This window comes from Mobula birostris, chromosome 8, assembly GCF_030028105.1.
Source record: "Mobula birostris isolate sMobBir1 chromosome 8, sMobBir1.hap1, whole genome shotgun sequence".
Lineage (NCBI taxonomy): Eukaryota > Metazoa > Chordata > Chondrichthyes > Myliobatiformes > Myliobatidae > Mobula > Mobula birostris.
The window spans coordinates 47,918,569-47,937,313 of record NC_092377.1 but is presented as its reverse complement, the minus strand read 5'-3'; the positions used below and the strand labels follow the sequence as shown (position 1 = coordinate 47,937,313).

Below are 18,745 nucleotides of genomic sequence, written 5' to 3'. Positions count from 1 at the left end.
CACCTGGCACTTGTCACCTCTGACATTTTTATTTAGGGTTCAGATTTTGTTTGCAGGTGCATTACTGTACATAAATATAGAAAATTAATCTTAAAACTGCGTATATTAAATATATAACACTTACAAAACTACAGCAGATCGTTATTCCACCAAATACCAGAGTTCAGTGCAAACAAGAAAGCATAATCTTCGAGCTGAGAAGCATCTTTAATATCTGCATTTTGTGATAATATCAAAGGCTTGAACTATCAGAAATGCTACTTTCGATGGATTGAACTTCAGTTGGTCAAACACCACGTGGCCTCTCTTTAAGAGCGACTTATCGGCCACAATATCTCAACAATCGATCGTTGAAGTGACAGCATTTGAGATGTAAAAATGCATTGCAGGTGACCCCCATGTTGCAGAAATTCTCCCTTACAGAATTCACAAATCACCACCCAACAATCTGAGAAACAGAATAAAATGCACTCAAGGAATTTTATGAAAAAAGAAAATAAATAAAAACTAAATGTATTTTTATGAACTCATTTTCCTTGATGCAAGTGCAGATGGCATAGACCTGTGTTATGGAAAATCTAGGAACACAACCCTCCTGTAACACATGAGTCACTTGTAAATCAGAAAGAATTTGAAGAATCCCGACAGCAATAGCTGCTAAGTATTACAACATGGTGACAGTCAACAGTTTTCGTAGGGCAGATGTTCGCAGATTTACTTGTAACATTGGCACTTATGTAATGTCAACTGGCTAGATTACACTCACTTCTGCAAGCAGTTCACTACAGAACTGTCAGTTATCTCCCCCTCACTCTCCAACCTGTTTCAGATTTCTATCCCCTTCAAATACTCAGGCATGGAAATCAGAGACAAGCTGGAGGGTGGGGGGTAGATGAGAGCATAAATGAACTCCTGAACCACTGGTGATTTCATATGCAGAACAGTGGCAAAGCAGGGCCCAGAGCCAGATGTGTGAGACCATTCATATGCATCATGTCAGTGAACCCCAGCAGAAGTTTTCCCGCTTTCCTTTAACACAGACATGAACTTCACACAGGAACAAGCCTTTCAGCTCACCAGGAGAACAGCAACCATCTAAACTAATCCCTTCTGCCGCATATGCTTGGTATCCATTTATTTCCTGCCTGCATATGTCTGTCCAAAAGGCTCTTAAATATTGTGATCATATCTGCCTCCAACACTAAAGGCGCATTCTAATCACTTACCACTATCTGTGTAAAAAGAAACTTGCCCTGCACACCTCCTTTAAACAATCCCCCCCCTCTCACTTCAAACCTAAGCCTTCTAGTATGCCTTTGACATCTCCTCTATGCTTTCTCATAATTCAACAGGTCTCAGTAAGTACACTTAATGTCAGAGAAATATATACAATATACATCCTGAAATTCTTTTTCTTCACAAACAGTAGGCTTAGGGTTTATTTTATAAACTTCTGGCAGGTCACCCCTCAACCTCCAACATTGCAGAGAAAAAAATCCATATATTTATATATAAAAAATGAATAATCCTTGTTAACACCACTGTTCACAGACCTCCAGGAAAAATAAATGTGCCCACCACTACACTGTTCTATGACCAAGCACATTTTATATTTATCATACCAACTTACTGTGGATCCCATGTGACTGAATCTTCCACACCAGTATACCACAAAGACAACCTCCTCTGCTCTAGCGTCAATCATCTCTGTCACCTCCTCAAAAGAGTCAATCACATGTGCAAGATAGGACCTCTCCCACGCAAAGCCATGCTGATCATCACTCATATCCGTGCTTTTCCAAAGGCAAGCTTTAATGAAGCTATCTTTAAAGAAGAAATAGTGAGACATCTGGAAAAAAATGGATCCATCAGGCAGACGCAGCATAGATTCAGCAAAGCCAGATCCTGTTTTGACAAACTTACTGGAGTTCTTTGAGGATATAATAAGTGCAGTGGATAGAGGGGAACAGATGGACATTATTTACTTGCATTTCCGGGAGGCATTCGATAAGGTGCCGCATAAAAGACTTATCCATAAGATAAGGATGCATAGAGTTGGAGGTGATGTATTAGCACGGATAGAGGATTGGTTAACTAATAGAAAGCCGAGAGTTGGGATACATGGGAGTTACTCTGGTTGGTAATCAGTGGTAAGCAGTGTGCCGTAGGGGTTGGTGCTGGGCCCGCAACTGTTCACAATATACATTAACAATCTGGAAGAGGGGACCAAGTGTAGTATATCTAAGTTTGTTGATGATACTAAATTGAGTGGAAAAGCAAATTGTGCAGAAGAAACGGAGAGTCTGCAGAGAGCTATACATAGGCTAAGTGAGTGGGCAAGGGTCTGGCAGACAATGTTGGTAAATGCAAGGTCATCCACTTTGGAAGGTAAAATGGAAGATCAGATAATTATTTAAATAGTAAAAGATTGCAGCTTGCTGCTGTGCAGGGGGATTTGGGAGTGCTGCGCATGAATCACAAAAGGTTGATTTGCAGGTGCAGCAGGCTATCAAAAAGGCAAATGGAATGCTGGCTTTCATTGCTATGCTGCAACTGTACAGGGTACTGGTGAGGCCACACCTGGAGTACTGTGTGCAGTTCTGGTCTCCTTACTTGAGGAAGGATATACTGGCTTTGGAGGCAGTGCAGAGGAGGTTCACCAGGTTGATTCCAGAGATGAGGGAGTTAGACTATGAGGAGAGATTGAGTCACCTGGGGCTGTACTTGCTGGAATTCTGAAGAATGAGAGGAAATCTTATAGAAACATAAAATTATGGAAGGGATAGATAAGGAAGAGGCAGGGAAGTGTTTCCACTGATAGGTGAGACTAGAACTAGGGAACATAGACGCAAGATTCGGGGGAGTAGATTTAGGATGGAGATGAGGAGGAACTGCTTTTCCCCAGAGCGTGGTGAATCTGTGGAATCTCTGCCCAATGAAGCAGCAAAGGCTACCTCAGAAAACAACCTTTCCCTCAGTATCACAAAAACAAAGGAGCTGGTTGTGGAATAGAGGAGGAATGGAGACAGGCTAACCCTCATTGACATCAATGGATCTGGGGTTCAAATGGTTAAGGAAGTTTGGTAAGGGACCCCAGATCCTAAGAACTTTCTACAAGGGCACAATTGAGAGCATCCTGACTGGCTGCATCACTAACTGGTATGGGAACTGTACCTCCCTTAATCGCAGGACTCTGCAAAGAGTGGTGTGGACAGCCCAACGCATCTGTAGTTGTGAACTTCCCATGATTCAGGAAACTTACAAAGACAGGTGTGTAAAAAGGGCCCGTAGGATCATTGGGGACGCAAGTCACCCCAACCACAATCTATTCCAGCTGGCACCATCCGGGAAACGGTACCGCAGCATGAAAGCCAGGACGAGGACAGCTTCTTCCACCAGGCCATTAGACTGCTTAACTCACGCTGATTTGAGTGTATTCTATGCTACATTGACTGTTCTATTTAATATAAATTATAATAAATTACTATGATTGCACATTTAGACGGAGACGTAATGTAAAGATTTTTACTCCTCATGTATGTGAAGGATGCAAGAAATAAAGTCAGTTCAATTCAATTCAAATATATTTAAGACAAGGTTGGATAGATTTTTGCATAGTCGGGGAATTAAGGGTTATGGGGAAAAGGCAGGTAGGTGGAGATGAGCCCATGGCCAATCAGCTATGATCTTATTGAATGGTGGAACAGGCTCAATGGGCCAGACGGCCTCCTCCTGCTCCTATTTCTTATATTCTTATGTTAAGTGAATCCCTTTCCTTAGAATTTTCTCCATAATTTCCTAGGCACTAGTAGAAGATTCATCAGCCTATAAATTCCTGGATTATCCTGTTGCCTTTCTTAAACAAAGGAACATCACTTTTATCTTAATATTTTAATTATTCTAACACTTTAAAAAATGAATATATTCAAAAATCCAGCAGATTTCTGGTTAATTGGGCTATCAGTTAATCAGTGTAGCCACTCATTTGGGACAACTCTGAAAGCATAAAAACAAACCAAGAAAATAGCCAGGATTCCCTTGGTTTATTTGGGACACTGGGCAGCCAGGAGACTTTTGGCGAACAGCTTCTAAATAGTGTAGGTCATGTACACTTGCGTGGGCCATTAGCCAATATGTACACCATGCTTTGAGTGAACAGTTTTTAAAATAGCGTCAGTTGTGTGTGCTTCAATTCAGAAGGCAACAAGTTTTAGTCACGGACATGTGGCAAGAATTAAGCAGTAAGACAATTCAGAATTGTCTTGCTCACTGCGGTTTCAAGCACTCAGGCTTGGGGATACCAGAAACGCAGAGAGTGGAAATTAAACGATTTCACTGCTTTAACAAGTTAGGGACTATGAAGAATTTGAAGGTACCAACAATCATCTTGAATGTTATCATGAAAGTAAAGATTTGAAGGATGTAATCGTCAACAGCATTGTTTGAAGGCAGCCCATCTCTGCACTAAAGTGTTTGTGCTGATTTTGTTCTTTTACAGTCAAAAGAATGTGACACAAATGAATTCCTCCATTTTTAAGTATTTGGAACTAAAACAGTTTTAAAGTACAGTAGTAGTATCGGTAGTGTTATAATTTGTTATGTTTTTCATTTAAACACATAATTTGTTACTCAGTCTTTTTTTAATACCTTTTTAGCTATTTCCATGAAAGTTCAACTAATTGAGACAGCCACTTAGCTGAGCCAAAATGAACTGGTCCCAATGTGTCCCAATTAATCTGAATCCACTGTAATTGAAAACATTGTAAAATTATTTGGCCCATTTGAACTGATTCCAAATGCCTCTGATTATCAGATCCAAAAGCAGTCAAAAGCCCTCTAAACAACAAAACTGTTAAGTAGCTCTCAGCACAGAGTCTTGGAATTCATCACCTGAGGCCAAGTCATTGTTCACAACCTGCTCTACTTCATGTGGGACTCATAAATGGAGAACCATGGCAACAGATCAGGTTACCCTGGGTGGGCGGGCAATGTGGTCATCAGATTGTAGTCAGTACAGTTAGACTCAATAAACAGCAGTGCAAATACCCAAGAGAGAAACATGCGCTTAGTTATTTTGCATGTGCTCTCTTTTTTAAAAATTCAATGTTTATTTCAATTTAGAGAAATTATTCAAAAACATACAGCACCTTTAAGGCACGTCATTAAGCAGTGTATTGTGTTTGTTGAAAAGAGACGTGATATAACTAAAACTAGAGGACATATCACAAAAAACAAATCCAAGAAAAGTGCTGTTCTAACTTTAGGAGCACAACAAATTACAAGTAGATAAATCATTTATTATTGGAAAATATATTTATGCTCCTAATTTTCCCCAAATTAACCTTCACGCTGCCTTAATTTGCAAATGACATCCTGATTAAAAATGGACATATGCCACTTTCCATTCTCAATCTTGATACCATCTTCCATGGAAACCATCCACATCAAACATTTTTCTTCCACTGACCACCTTTTTGCCACTGCCCTGTCATAGTATCTCCAAAAAATCTGAATCGGATTAATTAACCGTGAAATTTGTTAACTTTCTATCAGCAGTACAATGCAATATATAATAGAATTTTTTTTAAAAACTGAATTACAGTAAAAATAAATATATATACACACTCATAATAGTTAAATTAAATAAGTAGTTCAGAAATAGAAAGGGAAAAAAAAAGTGAGGTAGTGTTCATGGGTTCAATGTCCATCAGAAATCCAATGGTACAGGGGAAGAAGCTGTCCCTGAATCATTGAGTGTGTGCCTTCAGGCTTTTATAACTCTTTCCTGATGGTAGCAATGAGAAGAGGGCATGTCCTGGGTTTTCACTATTGTGCCTTTGTTTCTATAAGAACAACCTAGAATTTCATTCAGTGATCCTCTTCATGATTGATATATTACCCTTTGATTACATCATCAAAAATCATAGAACAAATTTCTAGCTTGTATACCAATTTACCACCTAACCCCAACATTCTTAAGAAAGAATGAAGGATAACTTTTCTTAATTTGGTATGCTGGTTCATGGCAATTTTATTGATATGCCATGCTCATTGTACGGCTGATGTCCATCCTTAAGAGCAGGGGTTCCCAACCTTTTTTATGCCATGGACCCCTGCTCTAGACATAACCTTCCATCACCTGAGCCCTGTACTTTGTAATATTCTCTCTTAGCATCACAGCATCATCATTTCCTCATTTTTTTTTTACAAATTACTACTTTTTCAACTGTTCCCCAGCTTATCCTCACCAATCATTTCCTATTTTCTCTGTCGACTGCCTTATATTTCACATTGAGATGGTCCTTTAGAAGTGAGAAGAATATAGAAATGAAAATTATCGCATGTACTTGTTAACTGTTTAACAACCTTGTCCACGAGGAAAATTTGGTGGAAATGCTGAATTATGTTAATAGACCAGTGTTCAATACAAACTGCATAATTTAGACAAAATAAATCTTAAAATTTGATAAAATTCCTATAATTAATATTTATCCTGTATGAACTAATGGATAAAAGATGGAAAGGGAGTATATAACCATAGCATGTCTCCTGAATGTATTCGTGAGCCAAATACTACTCCTGTCTCAAATAATCCTTAGAAGAAAAAAAACTTCAAGTGAACATTTGCCACATTATCACTTTATTAATTATCAGTTAAATGTACTGTGGTTCATTATGTCCAGCTGATATTTGCGTCATATAGCAGCTGCGTTATTCCAGGATTTTCTTTTCCTTCCGAGAAACAGTTAAGCGATAAACCCATGTTTTTCCATTATCATTGTTTAGCATACCCATAAGTGGGGTTCACCTACCTCACGCAATTCCAGTCGCTGAGCCACGGCCTCCAGGCATTCCTGACCTGTGCTCTCCACAGACAGCGTGCATTCTATGACACTGCTGTCCAGCAGTCGAATGCGTGTTACAAAGCAATTCTTGCTCAGGACATTGTAACGCCTGGTCCTCCTCAGCTTCAGCCTGAAAGGCATCGCTCACTTGCCTTGGAAGCAGTGTTTCTCAGAAATGAATCCCTTAAACAGGTTGCCAGTTATCTCACAGCTCCTTTTCTGCCAAGGGTGTAAACAGCCGTGCCTTTCCTGGTGACATTTAAGAATCTGAAGCTTCCTGTGGAAAATAAGGTTGGAATCAGTCAGAACCATGAGGGAAAAAAAACTGCATCAATGTGTTAAACAAGTTTAAACTAGGGGCACAGTTCACTCACACATTTAAAACCTATTTTTAAAAGAAGAAATCATAATTAAAAATCTGCTTCAAAAATTCAAGTCCTTGTTAACAGATAACTTATTTTCCACCTTGTGAAAAAATATTTCCATTACCAAATTTTGCTAATGTTTTCAAAACTATCCCCAGTTCGAAAATGCAGGCAAACATTTTGAAAGACATAACTAAAAGGCAATTTTATGATATTTGACATTTATCTCAAATGAACTTACAATATTCTGAAAAGGAGACATAATGAAAGAACAACACATCAAGAGGCCAATTCATTCCACATTCTTATTTAATGTGGCAAGAATGCAACCACAGCACAAGCAAAGAGGGATGTGCATCAAACTATTCAGCACTGACACTAAAACTATCAGCATCTTTTATCAGTCTCCATCCGCCAAAAACAGAATTTCCCAGAGGCCAACCATTTTAATTCCTGTTCTCATTCCTGTTCTAACATGTGGGTCCATTGCCTCCTCTTTTGTCAAGCTGAGGCCACTCTCAGAGTGGAGAAGCAACACCTCTTGTTCCATCTAGGTGGCCTCTAATCTGATGGCATGAATATTGATTCCTCCTTCCCGGTAATTATATTTTCTTCTCCCCCTACTCCCTTCCCTCTTCTTCTATTTCCCACTCTGGCCTCTTGCCTCTCCTCCTCACCTGCCTACCACCTCCCCCTGGTGCCCCTCCTTCTTCCCCTTCTCCCACTGCCTAGTCTCTTCTACCAGATTCCATCTTCTCCAGCCCCTTACATTTCCTACGGACTTGGCTTCACATATCATCTTCTAACCTGTCCTCCTTCCCCTCCTCCCTCCACTTTCTTATTCTGACATCTTCCCCCTTCCTTTCCAGTCCTGATGAATGGTCTCGGCCCAAATTCCCCTCTATAGATGTTGACTAACCTGCTGAGTTCCTCCAGCATTTTGAACGTGTTGCTCTAGATTTCCAGCATCTGCAGACTCTCTTGTACTTATGAAGCTAAAACTAGGTGTTCAACTACAGATACCCCTTTCCCCAGCCAATATTTTGTTATCTTGATCTAAACTGCCACATTACAGCAAGTCCCATCATTAGGTTGAGATGGTAAACGAAGGTTGGATTTGCTCTCTGAGCTAAATGTAAGGCGTCCATTCCTTTTTGTCGGTATTACCCCTTAGTCAACATCACAAACATCAGACTATTATTCATAATAATTATCAACTTTCTATGCACATTTCGGCCACTGTATTTTCCACCATGACAGAAACTAAATTTTTAAGATGTTTCACAGCTGCAAAGAACTTTGGATGATGCATCAAATCAAATCAAATCTCAATATGAACAAGTCAGTTTTTCTGATCACAAAGATACATCATCTGCTTATCACTATGTTAAAAATACAGTTTGGAGACCACTCTTTCAGGTTTTTTTGTGTCAAACAATCCACTGATAGCTTTCAAATTTACTGTTGAGTACTTTAATATATTTAGGACAGGTTAGCCTGAGTAAATGATTTACCAGAAATTCATTCCTCTATCTAAACGTCTGATGTAGTGCATGCTAGTTAGCTGCCGATTAACAACGAACAACAAATCCAAAGAGTTCAATATAAGCACAGAAAGTAAAACAACAAAAAGAAAAATCATTTTTCAACCATTTTGGATTAATGATGAAAGCTGCAGTCTTCCAAATTCAGGTGAACATCACATTTATCAAAGTGAGAAAATGTGTGACTGCAAATTAACGAATAGACCGTTAAATATGTTTCTACTCCAGTCAAAATCTGCTTAAACTTCCACATGCAGTAAGCTGGCATTGTTTGCATAAATTACTCAAAGAAAATGTGCAATTGATTCTTGAAAACTGTAAAATGCTGAAGGACAAGGCACTTAACAGCTCCCAGTCTGAAGCCTTTCATTTTGATCTCCAGTCATTGTTACGTACTTAACAAAACACTACAAGCACGTTGTATCAACTAAAACAGGCTTAATATATGAAAAGAAACTGTTTTGAAACATAATCCTATTTGATCAAAAAGCCTTTGTTGTAGGCTTTGAGATGAATTCCCCCCCCACCCTTAATTTACTGCTAGTTGAAAAATGTGAAAGGCCATATGAAGAGAAACAAAGACAGTATGGCACTAAAGTATCACTTGCCCCAATCAAGATAGAAAGACAATCAAATTACTGAAATTTATGCCTCAGATCTTGCAATGACAAACAGATATACCAGCCCTGTTCTCCAATCCAACCAATTTGCCATCTTCTATGGGAAATGTTGCACTGGTGAAACCATGTTTATTTATTTCATTGTCAGCAATTCATAATAAAGAAAATAAACTTTTTAAAACAATAGAAATTAAAAGTTTTGTGGTGAGATATAAAATGCAATTATGTGGAAAAATGAAAAATTGGGCAAAAAATTTTAAATATATCACAATGTTAATTTACACACACACACACACACACAATTCATGCACTAAAACAGTACCTGCGCAGTTCCTATCAGAACCTGTGCACACAGCAAACAGTTGTCATATTGTTGACAGTTTGAAGGTGGTCAGACCACAACGAACCTCTCTCCACTGCAGCAACAAGCAAGCTGAAGGCGGCTGCTGCAGAGATGAGGGAAAATGCCAGATAAGAAGCAATCTCCAAGTGTACATGATCATCTTCATAAAACTTAATACACTAATTGACTTCATGTCACCAGAGGAACTTAATCATTGCAACGTATCAACTGATCAGTTTGGGAAACATCACAACATCTTGTGACTTAACATAGAAATGCTGTGAACTTTGAGGAGACACAGTGATGCTCTTTCATGAATATTGAATATTGAAAACTGAATCTGCCAGACACAGGGTTAAATCTGATTGCTCATTTTCTTGCGCCTAATAAGTGAAGGTTGCTGATGGACCTTTCTTTAAAGAAAGCATTCAGTAACCACAGAAATAACTTCTGTGGGCACTCAGTGGTCACTTTATTAGATATACCTGTACACCTATTTGTTAATGCAAGTATTTAATCAGCCAATCATGTCGCAGCAATTCAATGTATTAAAGCATGCAGATATGGTCAAGAGCTTTAACGAGGTGGTTTGAGCATCTCAGAAACTGATCTCCTGGGATTTTCATACACAAGTGTTGAGAGTTTACATAGAATTGCGTGAAAACCAAATTAAAAACACCCAGTGAATGGTTAATGAGAGGTCAGAGCTAACAAGACAACAGTAATTCAAATAACCACACATTACAACAGTGGTATGCAGAAGAGCATCTCTGAATGCACAACACATCAAACCTTGAAGTGGATCGGCAACTGCAGAAGACCACGAGTGTACACTTAAAGGCATCTTTATTAGGTACAGGGAGTATCAGAGTCAGATTTAATATCACTGGCGTACGTCATGAAATTTGTGCTTTTGTGGCAGCTGTGCATTGCAATACATAATTTAAAAAACCTAGATTACAACACACACACACACACACACACACACACACAATGGTCCACTGTCCATTCAGAAACCTGATGGCAGTAGGTTAAGAAGCTGTTCCTGAACCATTTAGTGTGTCTTTAGGTTCCTGTATCTCCTTCCTTCATGTAGCAAAAAAGAGGACAAATTCTGGCTGATGGGGTCCTAAATTGCAGATGCCGCCTTTTTGAGGCATTGCCTTTTGCAGATATCCTCGTGCCCCCCCCCATTATCCTCAGCCCACTGCTGTACACTCACATACAACTACACGATCAAATAGCTGAGTAATCGCATTGTCCAGTTTGCCAAAGACACAGCAGTGGTGAGGCTCATCACCATCAATGTTGAGATGGCCTATAGAGAGGAGGTGGAACAGCTCAAGGCCTAGTTCCAAGTAAGTAACCTCTTCCCTAATGTCAATAAGAAAAAAGGAGATGATTAACGACTTTAGAAGAACTCACCCTATTCTTTACATTGGCGCACAGCTGTGGAAATCAAACTCCTGGGAGTGCACATCTCATACAATCTCTCATGGTACTAAAGCACATTCTACATATTCAAAAAAAGCTCACCAATGCCTCTGCTTTCAGAGGAGACTGGACGCAGTTGGAATATGCACATTAATACTCTCAATCTTCTGCAGATGTGCAGTAGAGAGAATCCTCATATCCTGCATCATTGTGTACTATGGAAACTGCACTTTGTTGTAGGTTCTACCACAGCTAGTCAAAACTGCTCGATGTATCACCTGCACCAGCCTATCTGCCATCAAGGACACATATGCAGAAAGGTGCCAGAAACAAGTAATCAGTATCATAAAGGATTCCCACCCACTCGGTTCATGGATTCCTTGTCCCACTTCCATCAGGGAGGAGGCTACATAGCATCCACGCCAGGACCACCAGACTCAAAAACAGTTATTTTCCCCCCAAGCAGTAGGGCTGATCAACACCTCCACTGCACCACCACCCCACAATCACCACTACTTTATTAATTTCCTGACAGAGTCACCTTACGTACAGACACTCCTGCACCTAGAAACAGTTTACATACACACCTGTGCGCTGAAAGTAACATTAAACAATCTTGACATGTAGATGCAATTTCAAAACACTTAAGTTAAACAATAAGTGATATTATTAAACTATCTCAAATCCTTGCCACATTCACCAAAAGATACATTTGTAAGTACTAATACTTCACTTTGGTGTTGAACAGTTCAGTGTTACCTACCTTGATACTTCCTCAAATTTAAGGAGGCCAGAATCAATAAATTGCTGTTTAATAATATCATCAGAAAATACTCTGTTAAAAAATGCACCCAATATTGGAATCTTCTGATTTGCAATTACAGTATCTTTGTAAAATGGCTTTGTGGTCATAATATTTGAAGCACAATTAACTTCATGACAGATTCAAGAGCACATTGAAGCCAGACAACAAAAGATGCCTTCCAGGGATTGATCTCACAATATTTGATCTTCAAAGCATAAATGCATCACCAGTACAATGTGGGGGTCAAAGTTTAAGATAATATCTATTGATTAAATGCACATTACCTTTCTTTAATCTTAACTAAAAGATCAGTAAAAACCTCTTGGGCTTCTTGTAAAGAAAATATTTAATGCTTTTAATGTAATTAAAGTATTGAGATCCTCCAACAACTTTTGACCTAGGATCTAAATCCTCAAAGTCCATTTCCAATAGCATTGAGGTGACTTTCTCCAAACCTGTTGTAATGGCTCAGGGAGGAAATTCACCACTGCCTGCTCAAGGGCAAGTAACGACGGGCATTGCTTGCAGCACCCAGATCCCAAGAAAATGAGTGATAAAAATGTATACATTACAAAAAAAATCAAAAAAATCTTCATCCTTTATACTTTGGTAGAGATGCAAGATTGCTCCTTTACTGTTTGACCAAACAAGTAATTAACTAAGATCAGGCCTAGCTTTCTTCCAGTAACGCAGATTAGTACCTGAGAAGGAAAAGGGGGTTCGTAGACACTGCCTTAGATTGGTGACATTATTGTACTGCTGCTACAATAAATAAACAGTATATGATTCAAATTAGCATCAGCTACATGATAGAAGATGCTACGTTAGTAAGTAAACTTTTTTTCACATATTTTTTCATACATCTGTGTTACTTTTCATGCTTCCCCCCCCACCCCCCGACCCCCCCAGAAACCTTAAAGGCTATTTTCATAGAATAGTAACAAATCCTAAACAGATAACCTCCTTTTGGCAGGATGAAATGAGCCATCCCACCACACCAGTCGGAACAAATGAATTGCAGAGAATGCTTTGGAAAGATAATAATCTGAGCAATAAGTTAAAAGTATCTCGTTCTCAGTTTCGCATTGTATGCATTTGTTAATGTCCTATACACCTTACTACCTCTCTTTCAACCATTTCATAAAAAGTTTGGGCAATAAAATTCACCGAGTTTTATAATAAATCCTTTGGACCACAATGTACTGTCACTGCTCTGTCTTCGATATGCAAACGTCTTCAAAACAGCTGCAATTGACATAGGACACCACACACAAAAAAACACTCTTTTAAAAGATATCATGAGCAGAATGGCCATCAGGTGGAATATAACTGTACATTGCAAATTGAGCTCTTATGGAAGTCTCATATAGCAATCACATTTAATAAGTATGTGAAGAGACAAGTGCCTCAGCTTAAACTGCAATCCATTTTGCTGAGGCTCTCAGATCTCTATCCAGACACCAAGATGTTTCATTCACTCTCCTCAATGCATATTTTAATCTTTAATAATTCATATGTATAATACTGTGCAAAAGTCTTTTCTCCGTAAAGTGAAGATGTTTTCAAAATAATAAAATGAAAAGGTTCTACATATCAATGTATTTACTGTTTACTGCTCTTTATAGTTTTTAAAAAAATCTGTCAATATTTGGGTGACCACCCATTGCCTTTAAAACTGCATCAATTCTCTTAGATAGACTATCATGAAGTTTTATAAGAAAATTGGCTGCTAGATTGTTCCAAGCATTTTGGAGAACTTGTCACAGTTCTGCAGAGTTTAGCTGTCTTGCTTGGAAGCAGGGCGAAGTTAAGATGGTGCTGAACAGCGACTTCTTTGCTTGCATCTTCAGAAACAGCTCTATTTCTATCTTTAGTATCTTTATTTTTCCCTTTCAGGGTTCTTTTGAAGACCCTGACCTGGAGTTACACGCTGACTTCCGTTCTTTGTGGGAAAGGGACCCACTCCCAGGGTTCCATAACTAGGCGTTGTTCAGCACATCAATGGTTCAGCCTGAGAGTCTGGCTTGAATTCGGAAGTCTAAGATCTTGGGGTTCTGGAGACGGGCAGATCAAAGGTCGGTGTCACAGCAGGAGACCCGTGTATCGTTGGGGTAGTCAGGATATCTGCTATGGACCCGAAGACCCGAGATCTTTGAGATCTTTGGACTTTTAACATCGTAAACCAGCGAGTTGTTTGTTGTCTTTCCACTCACCGGTGAAAAATGGATACACCTCTTTCTCCCTTATTAGGAAGAGAGAGAGAATCTGCACTATGTCGTATGCCGGATGACACGCAAAGTCTTTCAGGTAACTGCAAGTCTGTGTCTTGTTATTGCTTTGCTCACGCTGAGTGCTCAGTGGCAGTGCCCATGCTTGCTTTTTTTTGCCGGTGGGGGGAGGTGGGGTTGTTACTTGCTGCCACTTACGCATGGGAGGGAGGGGAGCTGGGGTGACATTGGGGTTCTTACATTTATCTGTCGCTCATTCTTTGGGGCACTTCTTTGTTTTCATGGATGCTTGCAAAGAAAAAGCATTTCAGGATGTATATTGCCTACATTTCTCTGACGCTAAATTTGACCTTTGAACCTTTGATCTGGCTCTACAGGTTACCCCTGACGGACTCGATGTTGCTGAGATCAGGGCTCTCTGGAGGCCATGCCATCTGTTGCAGAACTCCTTGTTTTTCTTTTTGCCGAATATAGTCCTCAACAACCTTGGCCATGTGTTCGGGGTCACTGTCCTGCTGCAGAATGAAGTTGGGACCGATCAGACACTTCCCTGATGGTATTGTGTGATGGAGGAGAATCTGCTTGTACTTCTCAGCATTGAGGATTCCAATAATTCTGACCAGATCACCAATTCAATTTGCAGAAATGCAATCTCAAACTTACAGGGAACCTCTGACATGCTTCACTTTTGGGTGCAGACACTCATTTATGTAGCACTCTCCGGCTCTTTCTTGGACAAATTGCCTCCTGTTTAAAATTTTGACCCAACCAGTCCAGAACACTCGCTACCATTGTTCAGCACCCCAGTACTCGTGTTTTTGTGCAAAGGTGAGTCTCTTGGCTTTGTTTCCGCTTCGGAGGAATGTCTTTTTGGCAGCAACTCTTCCATGAACACCACTTCTGACAAAACTTCTCCAGACTGTTGAGGGGTGTACTTGAGTTATAGTGATTCCTGCGTGTTCACAGCTGACAGCAGTACTGGACTTCTTCCGATTTAGAAGGGGTGTCAGCTTGATGTATCTCTCGTCTGCTACACTTAGATTCTGCGGCTGACCACTGTGCTTCCTGTCCTTAACCTTGCCTGTTTGTTTGTGCTTCTCCAGAGGAGCTTGGACAGCACCTCCTGGAACTCATGTCTGCCGCAAAATTTGTTACTGATGCAGGATGACAACCTTGTGTCTTGTTGCTACGCTCGTCTTTGCCATGGTACAAGAATTGATGACTTGAAGGTCACACTGTCACACCTACCACACCCTCACCTTTTAGTTTGGCTGTCCTTCACCCAGTTTGATTCATTTTACACCCATTTCTGTTTCAGTTAATCAGTTTAGTTCATTCAACTCAATATGTCATTGATCATTAGCACCTGTTTGGTACCTCTGTTTAATCATGTACGAGGCTACATTTAAAGTAATCCAGTTTCTATTTGGAAGTGGTCTATTACTTACTTTCTTTAACAAAATACAAGTTTCTCTGTAACTTTTTTTTAGAAAAATAATATTTGGAAATCTAAATTTTCCTCTTTTCTTTCGACACAATAATGCAGAAAACAAGAAAATCTAAATCTAAATTTATATTTTAAAAAATCTAGGGTAACTAAGACAGCACTGTGCTTCTGTGACTCCTGTTGAAATACAAGGCAAGGTTTGGTTTTTACATATCCAAAACATATTTTCTATTTCATTGCCATTGTTAGGTTCAACCCAAAGGAATTTCAAACCTGGAATCAAACACTTTGATGCATTACACATTCTATTGCTGTCGATATTTAAGTACTTAAGTACCATCAATATAAACACCTGCACTGGTCATTAATAATTAACTAGGGAAGATATGACATGTACACCGAGACCAGATTTGAGAAATGACACCAGTCAGGTTCTTCAAGAAAATGCTGAAGAAAAATCACAAACTCAATTGGTCCCCTCTACATTGGGGAAAGAGATGCAGATTGATTTGCAGAGCATCTGCAGGCAGCCTGAGCTTTACATTGGCTGCCATGTTAATGTTCCATCCTGCTCTCACCCCCAATCAGACCTCTTGGTCTGCAACTTCATGTGCTGTTACACTGAGGCCCAAAGCAAGCACCGTATCTTCCAGTTAAGCAGATTACAACCTTTTGAACTTAACATATTTTACAATGTGACACTCCTTGATTTCTCTCTGTATTAACTGACCCTCTTTGATACTAGTTTATTTTTTCTCTTCCCTCACCCTTTATTTTCTCTCTGGGAGCCTGACATCCTGGGCATGTCGCCCTGCTCTCAATTATATATTTTCTACCTTCTGCTGCCTACGTTCTCACTCTCAAACTGCCTCCTGTTTACTCAGTAATCTGTAAACAAGATTATCTGGTGATCCCCATGGTCATCTTTGTTTTACCCTATCAGAGACATACCACTACACTCCCTCTAGGCAGCTTAGAAAGCTTCTTTTCTCTTATTCCCTGTTCTGAAACTGCAGCATGTTTAAACAGTCTGCAACTGAAATGTTGACTGTTTTTATCCCCAGAGATGTAGAGTATTTCTAGCATTTTCTGATTTTAAAATACAAGTTAACCTTGGCCCTTTTCTATATCATCGACCACTGGGCAAAAATACCCTCTTGTACATACTCAGGAAAAGATAGGTGGCAGCTCTGCTCACCTGTTGGTAAGCAGATGGATAACACAGGTGTGAAAATGTTGACATCACCGTATAATGTCCGAATAATCGCTAAAGGAAAGAATTAAATGTTTCCCACAAAACTTCATTGGGGAACAGGTTATCAAGCCACTTCACAGCAAAATTCTATCCAATTTGCCTATGGCACATTTAAGGTAGGAATACTCCAATGCTCCATTTGAGACGCAGCTACGTTCCCTGCCACCATTCTCTTCTTGAACGTGCAACAAAATTTGCTTGGCGGAAGTTAATCACTGGGCTATTGGGAAATAATTTGACATAGGAGGAGATCATTCAGTCCATCAGATCCATGTTGATTCCCAACACACCAATCTTATCAGTCTAAATACCCACAACTGTGTAGCTTAATCACTCTCACATTTTGCGTAACTGGGGTTGACAGGGAAAATAAATCAGCTATGAAAGAATGGCATCGTAGAGTCGATGGGCCAAATAGACTAATTCTGCTCCATATGGTCTTACATAATCTCCTTTGACCTTTTGCTACCTCCCTACCCTAAGGGGCAATTTACAAGAGCCACTAACCAACTAAGTGTGTCTATTGGATATGGGAAGAAACTGGAACACCCTGCATTCACCAAGAGAACCTGCAAACTCCACAAAAACAGCATTCAAGGTCAGGGTCAATGCTGGGTGCCACTAACTGGCCTTCTAAACCTCCTCTTAGAAGTAGTGAACGCAATGTACATATATGAAAACGCAGCTTGTTTAAACTGAGGTGTCCACAACACACATTTCTGAAATGAGATTTTTAAAACAGGGGACTCAATTAACCTACCAGAGTTGATTATGTTGCTTTAAACTCAGATTTTGCCACTTTAATCCAGATCAGCTACATGGGCTCCAGAAGAAAAATTCTATGAAAGACTTTAAAGCTTTATGGAATACAAACTGGAACAATTAATCAAACCAGGTCACCATTCAAATTCACTCACTGAGATTTGCCACTTGGAATGTTCGAACCCTGCACCAAGCTGGTAAGCTAGAAAACGTAAAATTAGAAATGAAGAGGCTAGAAGTCAGCATTCTTGGCCGAAGTGAAATAAGATGGAAAGGCACTGGAGTATTCCAATCAGACGACTACAAGATGATATACTCTGGTGAAGATAAACATGAAAAGGGTGTTGCAATCATCTTAGACAAAGAAACATCCAAGAGCCTGCTAGGATACTGGCATATCTCAGACAGAATGATGTTAATCAAACTTAAAGGACAACAAAACAACATCTCTATCATCCAAGTATATGCACCCACAATGGCAAGCTCAGAGGAAGAAATTGATGCCTTCTACTACTCCCTAGACAAAGCACTAGAAGAATGCAAATCACAAGAAGCCATCATAGTCATGGGTGACTTCAATGCAAAAGTTGGTGAGGGAAGAGAAGACCATATTGTTGGAGACCAGGGATTGGGAGAAAGAAATGAAAGAGGAGAAAAGCTTATATCATGGTGTAAAACGAACTATCAGATAATCACCAACACTTGGTTTAAACAACATCCAAGAAGGAAATGGACATGGAGAAGCCCAGGTGGGAGCAACAAAAATCAAATCGACTACATAACAATCAATAACAGATTCAAAAACTCAATAACTCAATCTGAAAGCTACTCTGGAGCAGACTGTGGAAGCGACCACATACCAGTCATTTGCAAAATGAAAATAAAGAGAAAATTAAAGAAACCAAAAAGATCAGAACCACTGGATTATCAACAACTACAAAACAACCCTCATCTGAAAACAAAATACACAATCAAGGTGAAAACCCGTTTTCGATTGCTGCAGGATGAAGGAGGCAAATCTTCCGGGGACATACTGAAGGAATCCATGGTTGTAGCTGCAAAAGAAACCATCCCACGAAAAGAACGGAAAAATAAGA

General features: G+C 39.6%; 1 protein-coding gene across 3 annotated transcripts in view; it reads right to left on the bottom strand.

Moving 5' to 3' along the window:
- LOC140201287 (tyrosine-protein phosphatase non-receptor type 14-like) overlaps nucleotides 1-18,745 on the bottom strand; it is a 262,679-nt gene that overhangs the window by 165,627 nt on the left and 78,307 nt on the right. For 2 of the 3 annotated variants that reach the window (XM_072265142.1, XM_072265141.1), the window contains one exon: nucleotides 6,813-7,122. In XM_072265142.1, the coding sequence (XP_072121243.1) occupies nucleotides 6,813-6,986 (174 nt within the window). In that variant the 5' untranslated portion in view covers nucleotides 6,987-7,122. Of the gene's footprint in view, nucleotides 1-6,812; nucleotides 7,123-9,696; nucleotides 9,768-18,745 lie in introns of those variants that run through there. The other variant, XM_072265143.1, reaches the window with a different exon arrangement.